This window comes from Topomyia yanbarensis, chromosome 2 (assembly GCF_030247195.1).
Source record: "Topomyia yanbarensis strain Yona2022 chromosome 2, ASM3024719v1, whole genome shotgun sequence".
In the NCBI taxonomy this organism is placed as follows: domain Eukaryota; kingdom Metazoa; phylum Arthropoda; class Insecta; order Diptera; family Culicidae; genus Topomyia; species Topomyia yanbarensis.
Genome location: NC_080671.1, coordinates 338448213 through 338458718, shown reverse-complemented (window position 1 = coordinate 338458718; position 10506 = coordinate 338448213). Strand labels below are relative to the sequence as shown.

The 10506-nt window shown below is 39.8% G+C and overlaps 1 protein-coding gene across 1 annotated transcript; it reads left to right on the top strand.

The window, feature by feature from the left end:
• The first annotated feature begins 6139 nt into the window (after positions 1-6139).
• On the top strand, positions 6140-7905 carry LOC131680624 (uncharacterized). Its single transcript, XM_058961339.1, has 2 exons — positions 6140-6167; positions 6443-7905. The coding sequence occupies exons 1-2, from the start codon at positions 6140-6142 to the stop codon at positions 7903-7905; spliced, it is 1491 nt and encodes a 496-aa protein (XP_058817322.1).
• Positions 7906-10506: the final 2601 nt, after the last annotated feature.

The following is a 10506-nucleotide window of genomic DNA, read 5'->3' as shown; positions in this document are numbered from 1 at the left end:
AATACTTAACTGAAAAGAGTTGCAGTTTATAGCTATAGCCACCGACCGGAGCGAGCGTGAGAATTATGACGTCGTCGGGTTTGATGACGTCCTAGCGAGAGCATTCATTTGCACTACATCGCTCGTTTACGCGGAACTCATTGGGCTGCCGCATGATGCGATAGGCACTTTTAAAATGAACAATATCCGGATGGCACTGGTGTTGCCAGGAGGTCGTACGAAACGAGAAAATGCACTAGAGCTGTAATCCACACTGGGATTGAACTGAAAAATATTTTTCACAAGACATATCTTGGAAATTTTTCAGACTTTGTAATATTAGTTTATATACGGTTAAAGACCCGGATGCACAATCTGTAATAGCTCACATATCGATTCTGACACATTCCTAGCAAGTATAGACACTGATATAGTAGGTAAGTACCATGCGAATCTGTACTGTACTGAGTTTTCTTCTCTTTATCCCAAATCCGAACCGAAACCTAAAATTTTAAATTTGACGAACCCAAAACCGAATCCGAACATTACCCGAGAATTCTAGAACAGGAAAATCCTGACTCGACGCAAACTCAAAATAAAGATATGTAATAGTCACCAATAATTACAATGACAATAATTACAGATTGAAGTGTCAAAGATTGATTTCACTTTTATGTAATAGCCACTTTTCGTTACTGGTATTATCCTTGGAATTATTTCGTAACCAATAGTTCTAGTTATTTCTTCTCGCCACATACAGTCACTGGCCGCAAACAAGTTACAACACTTTAACACGTGCCGAAAAGAAGTTCTCCCCGTGAATCCCGTAAATCAATTCTATACCCGTGCACCACGGAATCACAAGCCGGTTGCGGCTGGGCGAACAGTATTTAAGTTCAGGCTACTCTAACGGATTGCCCAATTAAATTCGCCACAAAAGAGTGCTCCTGAGTGGTGAAATATCTTTTCAGAGTAACTTGGTTTGAGTCCCTTCTCATTGCTCCTTTCCGCGCAATCAGAATGTGGACTCTAGCTAAGGTGCTTTAGAAGATGACATAAATGAAAGACAAATTTGCTCCAACGAATTTTGCAGTAACGTTCTTCAGAGAACGAAAGTAGCACTAAAGATGGCAATTTTTGTTGAGTGAAGATATCGGCGAAATCTTGGTTCAAGGCAATGGCGGTTGGTTGCGATTTCGTTCGTGTGATGTCCCGATTCATGTCAAATCATCAAAGGCTGTATGCTCATCTCGGACGTATTGGGCTCGCAGGTAGTGGCGTTTGCGCTTGTGGCCAAGGATGCAAAATGCCTACCTTTTCCACGGCTGTAATTTTTCTGCCTACATTCTCATTTCTCTCTCGATGCTGCTGTCATTCGCTAGTGCAGGACGCCCAGCGCTGTACGGCTGCCTGTGTGTAAAGCAGTAACATGACAGAAAACTACTGTCCCCAGTACAGCCACCAGACGCGAGCGGTACAGCTTCTCTTTCCTTATTTTACATTTTTTAATATTTTCAATCTTTTTAATATTTTTATTCAAAAATGACTACAATGAATGCGGCTCATTTACGCCACGGCCGGCATCAACGCTTTCGTGTGCGGGACTCTCCCTTTGACTATGCAGAGAAAAATGTACAAAGCGAGAGAACAAACTTTACTACGCCACACTCTCACCGAGCAGTCGGAGTACAGCAGCAAAACAAAAATGTATTCTACTGCTGTACGGCAAAATGTACTCGGTTTGGTTACTGTTCTGGCAAGAGCTGTAGTGATGCGTCGCTGTAGCGGGCTGTACGGCTTGTGCAAATGTAAATATATCGAAAAAAATGTAGTTTATCGGTGCCGTTGGCATCCCTGCTTGTGGCGACGGCTATCGTGATATTGAACATATTGTCTGGCCGTGGGTAGTGAAACGTTCCGTCAGGTATCGGCTAACAGGTCCTCTTAAGGGCAGAAAAGGAAACCTTACGGGATGAAATGGCAATCCAAAATCTTCCCTATACGCCCCTTGTGTCTTGAACCACGTTGTATACCAAGTATACACAAACGCTGACATCGGAAGGCAGATAAAACGCGGTAGACTACAGTGAGTTGGACATGGAGAAAGACCTGCTAAAGCGATGCTCTGCAGGGAGTCTAAAAGAGGTCGTCGACTGAAAGGTGAACCCTGCACATGATGATGATGTAATTAAATATTCAGGAATTAGAATGTAATGGCTCGATTGGCACGTTCCGAATGTTATTCTAAGATTTGTGCCTTGCCATGCCGTCTCTAGGGTTGTGGTACCGGTAATACCGGTACCGAAAATCCCGGGAATACCGACCCATTTTTGGTACCGTAATACCGGTACTGAACAAAAGCCAGTACCGGTATTTTCGGTATTATACAATTCTTTACGACAAATATGTTAACTCTGCAGGGGGATCTGTTTCAAAATATCGGTCTGTAAGATAACGTTTAATTATATTAATTTTCCTTCTAAATAAATCGTTGAGATAACACCTTTATGTGGGAATGAGGTGGGGCCATCATCATAATAATTCTAGAAGTTAAAGTTTTATTAGCGACATTCTGATTGGTTTCAATTATTCTCTGGGTGGCGCGTAATAAGACTATAGTCTAAGTCATGTTTGTATTTGGTTTGCTCTTAAACCTTTATCTATAAAAGAACGAATAGCGATTTAGTAGGTAACAGTTTTAGACTTGGTGAACTGCTTCAAATGGGGCGATTTGTAATTATTGGTGATCGGAAAATTCAGCAAAAATCCATAGTTTACAGGAAAGCAAAGAGCCTTGGTATGCATTAGAGAATAGTAGGCAAACGACATAAAGTTCGAAATCAATTTTCAGAAAAGCAAGAGAGGAAATGCGATTAACCTGCTCGGATTTACTGCCATTTTCGCTTTGATTAACTGTTGTTAATAGGGTTTCATACATTTACCATCTGTTCAAGTCGAAAGTCGCACCACTTAGCAGTTATTTATTTCAAAATGGCCTAGATTTCGAAGCAATTCAAAACAATAAACATGTTTTGTGATCAGCACAAATCAATCATTTGAGAATAAGATCATCAGTTTGACCATTCAATTTCAGTTTGAAGCTTTCTGCGATTTTTTAAAAAAATATTCGAGTACCGGTACTTTACCGGTACTACCGGTACTGAGGGCTTCAGTACCGTAGTACCGGTTCTCGCCAGAAAGGGTCGGTACTGCGAACCCTAGCCGTCTCATCATTTTTCTAATGGGAGGGGTAGGGTAGGTGGAAGAAAACGGTATGTAAATGGAAAATGAAAACACAATACAATCACCACACAAAACAGTAAACTGTCTGGATTCTCTATTCCTGAAGGAATAATGAATTCCACTGATATAGCCTGAAGTTCGACATGCGATTACTAATTTCGATCACGAATCTGCCGAACTAAGTGCGTTGAGGTTAGCCTGACTGTCACATTAAAAATATATTCTTTTACCATAAATTCCCTGTTGAAGTGCCGATTGAGATTTCTGGTTGGAATGCGGTACAGTATCTACCCATCGAATGGGATTGGTGTAATATCATTTCACGGCAATAGACACCAGCATCGGGTTGGCGCTCCAACAACGAACCGCCAGGGTAACAAACTACGTATTATTCAACGTGTCGCTCCTTGCAGCCATACAGCCATTCATCGAATTTCCATATTGAAAGTATTAGCAGGGAAACTACATATGAGCATAAGGCCACTGGGAGCAAGTTTATAATCATTCCAAACAATTTGAGGCCTCGTGTGGCTAGTTGCACGATCTCTTGGGTTAATGAACGTGAACGTGAAAATATATTGTAGTTCAATTTCATGTATAAATAATCAATTATTTCAAGTTATTCAACTGATTGCTGATTGCAGAGATTTTATTTTCATCTGGACATAAAATACAGCTCGGGTCGATGCAAAGTTTGATGTAAAACTAGTCATTATCAGTTGTTAGCTTTCGCATGATTATTTCCTGTAAGTGCAATACTGGGCGTCCTTCTTGTAACAGCTGATGAGGTGATGAGAGAAAACCATGTGAATAACTGAAACTGCTTTCAGAGCAGCTTCGATAGTTTTGCAAGGTGAAGTTTGTTGAAGAACCTTTAGCTTCGTCTGCTGCTTATCCTCGGCTTATATCCGTAATTATCTGCAGAATTTAAAGACAACTAATATTAATATAACTAATATTCCTACAATACCTACATCCTGCAAACAATAACTCAAAGAATTGCCAAATCTCGTTAACGTTATATTTCACAACAAGCTTACGAAGTACATTCTCGACTTTTGAGTTTTGATCCAAGATATCGAAAGGCAGATTCATAGCCCAAATATGTAAATTTAAGGACACTTGGTATATTGTTGTTACTGTAATACAAAATATTAGATTAGAGGATTAGTTATGAGTACGTATATCCATTCATGGGGAGCTCCTACTTAGCGGGAAGAAGAAGATGGTAGAACTAGAATCACTTGAAACCAACTCGCTATTGTATTCAAAACTTGTACCTATCCTCTCAGTTGAACGAAAAAGTTATATTTACAAGCTAACGAACAACAATCTGTCAACGCTTACCGGCATCGTTGTCTTCGTTGAGATAATCAAAAAAGTTGAGCAGGAACGCCAGTAGATAGCGCTGATGGTGTTTAGTAGTGAACCTTAGAATGTGAGCGATGAAAATCACGAATAATTTTTCGAAGAGTTATGTCTGTTTGTCTGTGCTCGAGTGTTCATTTTTGACAGTTCGCTTGTACTGTTTACATGGACTTAGAAAAATTCTTTGCGTTTTCCTTCGAGCGAATCTAGTGGTTCACAAAAGTCCATGTAAACAATACAAGTAAACTGTCAAGCCGAATCATTTTCATTTGAAATGATTTTTACTCTAAACTTATAAAATACTGATTTGTTATGCTTTTTAAGTATATTGTTCGGTTTTTGGATACAAAAACTACAAAAAACCGAAATTTGACTTTACCTTATTTTTACGAAGCCACGTAAAGTGTCTATTTTTTTTTATAAAACGAATCTCAGATTTGATCAAAAGTAATAAATTACAAGCGAGTTTTTATTTTCTTTTAGAGTGGGATGTGCTAAATTTACTTTTAAGAGTTTGTTTATTTTAAATAGAATTTTTTGTGAAGCTAGTTGGTAATTATTTCAAATTATTTTAAGCTAAAATTCGCAACGTTTTTTTATTGTTCAATATTCCAATGTGTTAAAATGGATGAAACTTTTTGTATATTGATAAAGCACTGAAATGAACAATTTTAGCAGTTTTAAAGGTTTTCAGAATCTTTTATTCTAGTTGGACACAAATAATACGAATTTTGGTTACTCGAATTCTACAGTACATTGAAATACTTTGTATAGTACTAATTATCATCTATTTAACAATGAGTACCTTTCCAGAATTAGTTTAAACAAACATTTGAATGAAAAACATTGACATCAATAACTTAATGTGGGTGAAAATGCAGGTTATCAAAGTCACCCCGGAATACGAAAACGGACTTTAACTTGAAATCATTTTTGGAAAAATAGCTGTAAGCGGACAATTTTAGGTAAAACCATCCAATCTTGTTCAGTACATGGTTTACAAATACTAAACTTGAAAAAAATGTGTTGCGTCTAAAAATATGTAGTCATTACTTCGAAAAGTGATCAATGTCACCCCGGTTTACGGTACCTAGGAAAATGTGTCCAAATGCCGGTAAAGCATATGAAACAACAATCATCATCGCTTACATTGTGCAAGGGCCTACTTTGATGCGTTTGATTCTTTTGCTGCACGGTCGCTTCGTGTACTTGAATACTTTACGATGACGTCACAAATGAACTGAGTGTTCATTTTTGACAGTACGCTTGTACTGTTTACATGGACTTTAAGGTTGCACAGAGAATGCGCAAAATTCGCAAACGAAAAAAGCAGTGCTGGAAGAACGAAGTCGGCTGTCTCAGTCTAGATAATCAAAACAAGGGTTTCTTACTACCCGACGTTTCGGCCTTTGGTGGTGGCCTTTTTCAAGGGAAACTACAATTTTATTGGAGAGGAACATTAACATAAATACATAAAAACATGAAGACAACATGAGGACAGATTGGGTTTACATTGTGAATTTACTAAAGTCTATTGTTTATCGTCAAAATGTCGCTGTCCGACAGTACGGTGTCTGGTGAATGTGTCTGGATGCATGAAAAATGTGCTTCTGGATGCGCGAAACTAATGCGAATTTGCATTTAAAATTTTTATCGATCAATATTGGGCCACTACTACACTGCTTGACGGTTGTTTGAAAATTGAAAATAGGTTTGACGTGCAAAGCTCACACTCCGCTATCTTGGCCCAAAACATCTACGGATGAAGCTTTTGGCACTATGGTATTAGTATAACTAGAGGCTTTTTTATTATTTGGCTTTTGTCTACTACTACCCTGACTTGTTTTGACAGAGTGTAAGATCCCAACAGCTACCAACATCAATCTGGATTTGTTCATAGAGATCGTCGAGTTTTGCTTGAACAATAGCTATTTCCGATTCAGAGATAAATTTTACCTGCAAACATTCGGAACTGCTATGGGCAGTCCCCTATCACCTATTTTAGCTGACATTGTAATGGAAAATCTGATTAGCACAGTTATAAGAAGCCTTCCGTTCAAGATACCAGTTCTGCGGAAATATGTCGACGATCTAGTGCTGGCACTGCCAAAGAACCAAGTTCAACAGACATTGCACATCTTTAACAGCTATAACGAAAACATTCAATTCACAATTGAACTCGAATCAGACAGTAAACTTCCCTTCCTTGACACCTTACTTATACGAAACAAGGACCAAACCATTAGCACACAGTGGTACTCCAAGCCAATTGCGTCAGGCCGTTTGATAAATTATCATTCTTTCCATCCCACATCGATTAAAATCAACGTAGCAACTAATCTCATTAAACGGATCGTTCAGCTCACTACCAACAAGTCGGCTGACCAGCAAAAACATATCATTTACCAACATCTCAAACAAAATGATTATCCCTCAGCATTAATCAACCGACTAATCAACAAGCACCATACCAAACAGTTAAAAACGTCCACACAACAGCATCATCAGACCATCGATCACTCTAAAAACATCTCGCAAAACCACCCACTACTGGAAACAACTCATTCAATTTACACTAGTGCATCCGTCGTCTATGCCGCCACCGAAGACTCCAATGATAACAACGATCCTCCGCCAACATCCAACATAACAGCACCAGAAACTGCATACAAATCGTTACCATACATTCCACTTCTCAGCAAATGCATCACAGCAACTCTGCAAGCAGATTACCCAGCAGTAAAATTAGCCCACAGACCGATCAAAACAACCAGGGGCATACTACGACAGGTCAAAGACAGCGTAGAACCATTACAACAATCCAATGTCATATACAGTATCCCTTGTGAGGGATGTAGCAAGTCATATATTGGTATGACCAAAAACCAACTCCGCACTAGACTCAGTGGCCATAGGTCAAATATTAACAAATATTCCAGCCTCACTAACAACCCACCAGAACACGCAGACCAAGAAATCGCCAGCTTGGGGGAGAAAACAGCACTCATCCATCACATGATTAAACACGGACACAGCTTTGCGATTAATCAAACGAAGATCATCGACAGAGCTTTCCGATCATCAGCATTGCCACTGTTGGAGATGTGCCACATCACCAACACAGCCAACACCGTAAACCATCGCACCGATGTACAGGGCCCCAACACCACTTACGCTGGGATCTTACACTCTGTCAAAACAAGTCAGGGTAGTAGTAGACAAAAGCCAAATATTAAAAAAGCCTCTAGTTATACTAATACCATAGTGCCAAAAGCTTCATCCGTAGATGTTTTGGGCCAAGATAGCGGAGTGTGAGCTTTGCACGTCAAACCTATTTTCAATTTTCAAACAACCGTCAAGCAGTGTAGTAGTGGCCCAATATAGATCGATAAAATTTTTAAATGCAAATTCGCATTAGTTTCGCGCATCCAGAAGCACATTTTTCATGCATCCAGACACATTCACCAGACACCGTACTGTCGGACAGCGACATTTTGACGATAAACAATAGACTTTAGTAAATTCACAATGTAAACCCAATCTGTCCTCATGTTGTCTTCATGTTTTTATGTATTTATGTTAATGTTCCTCTCCAATAAAATTGTAGTTTCCCTTGAAAAAGGCCACCACCAAAGGCCGAAACGTCGGGTAGTAAGAAACTCTTGTTTTGATTATCTAGACTGAGACAGCCGACTTCGTTCTTCCAGCACTGCTTTTTTCGTTTGCGAATTTTGCGCATTCTCTGTGCAACCTTAAGATTAAATTCTTTACGATTTGCTTCGAGCGAATCTAGTCGTCCATAAATTTTTCTAAGTCCATGTAAACAGTACAAGCGAACTGTCAAGAAAAGTAAGGTTAACTGTGTCTGTAAAGAACCTAATTATCGGAGACGAATGAAAATCTACATGGATGAATGGGCGTTTTGGTCGTTTGACGTTTTGAACTGCGTCACTGAATATTGAAAATGAATGCGGCTGAATATGATCAATTTTCAATCAATGAATTTGAATATTTTTAACTCTGGTCCCGAGCATACCTTGCTAGGTTCAGCGCCGACGCTTGCATTGTCTACACCACAGCAGGAAGCCTCGTCTTTCCCATCAACATCATCGACGTCCGATCCGTAAGCAAGACTAGACTGGTTTTAAAGGGCGAACACGAAATTATTGCGACACATTCACCAGGGTATAACTTTTTTACCATTGGGTAAAAATCAACCAAATTTTGCACACTTTCTCATTGGTGTGTATTGTTTACATGCTGTCAAACTCGAAGTCGTGTTTTTCGATTCAACGAAAATGGAGGTGACCCAACGCGAGTCGAGAGAACAAATTCTTTCCAAGCACCAGGAATTTCCTGACCTGCGCACCGGCAGTTGGGAAAAATGTTGAACATTCACCATTCAACCGTCTCCAGAGTGTTGAAGCGGTTCCAGGAGCGGTTGACGTTGGACCACGGCAAAGGAGTTGGAAGAAAACCGGGACCGGAGAACAAAAAGACGGAGGGAAAGGTGAAGCGGATGATTAAAGCAAATCCCAACGTCTCAAGCCGTGATTTGACTAGAAAGATCGGCATGTCGCAGAGCTACGTCCAGAATGTAAAGAAGAGAGCTGGACTACATACATACAAGGTACAGAACTTCCCAAACCGCGATGAGCGGCAACAATCGACGGCTAACCCTCGGGCACGTAAGCTCTACGAGAAGATGCTGACAAACTATGGCTGCTGTGTGATGGACGACGAAACGTATATAAAAGCCGATTTTAAGCAAATTCCGGGGTTGGAGTTTTTCACCGGCAAGAGCAAGTTCTATGTGGACGACAAATTTAAGAAGAAGAAAATGTCGAAGTTCGCCTCCAAATATCTCATTTGGCAGGCCATCTGCTCTTGCGGACTGAGGAGTGAGCCTTTCGTGACAAAGGGCACAGTAAATGGCGAGATCTACAAATCTGAGGGCCTCGAGAAGCGCCTTTTGCCGTTCTTGCAGCAGCACGATGAAGCTCCACTATTTTGGCCAGATTTGGCATCATGCCACTATTCTAAAAGTGTCATGGAGTGGTATGAGGCCAATTCTGTCCATTTTGTTCCAAAGGACATGAATCCGCCAAACTGTCCGGAGCTGCGCCCGGTGGAGCAGTACTGGGCAATGATGAAGCGGGAACTTCGGAAGAGCAAGAAGACAGTCAAAGACGAGAAGGACATGTTGAGAAAATGGAAAAAACTGAGAAATTGGTACCGGATGACACTGTAAAGACTTTGATGGAGGGCATCAAGCGAAAATGCGTTCAATTTTACACTCAAGGCTCCATCGATTAACTTTTCTTTTGATTTTTGAAGTAAATATATATATAAAACTACCCCAAAATTTTGGTTTGATTTTAAACATTATAAGAAAATTGGCATGACATTTTCGATGTCGCAATAATTTCGTGTTCGCCCTTTATCTGAACCAAGACAATAGACTGTTATCAACGGGTGCGCGACGTTTGGCATAAATACGTTAGGCATCAGTATGTTAGGCATACATGCGTTAGGCATAAGTACGTTAGGCATAATGGACGTTAGGCATAATGGACGCTAGGCATAATGGACGTTAGGCATAAAGGACGTTAGGCATAATGGACGATTGGCATAATATACGTTAAACATAATGGACGATTGGCATAATGTACGTTAGTCACAATTCATAAAAATATATAAATGATCGCAAGGCTTTCATTATTATAGAGATTTTGCTTGTTTAGAGATTTTGCTTGTTTTTAGGTTAGGTTTAGCCTTACGTACGCGCCGAGTGTACTGTTATCAGAGTGAATAAATGCCCTACGATACTAAGATTGGAGATTACTGTTTAATTTTTACTATATATTTAACACAAGATTGGAAACCTGGGAACGCGAAGATAAATTAAATGAAAGT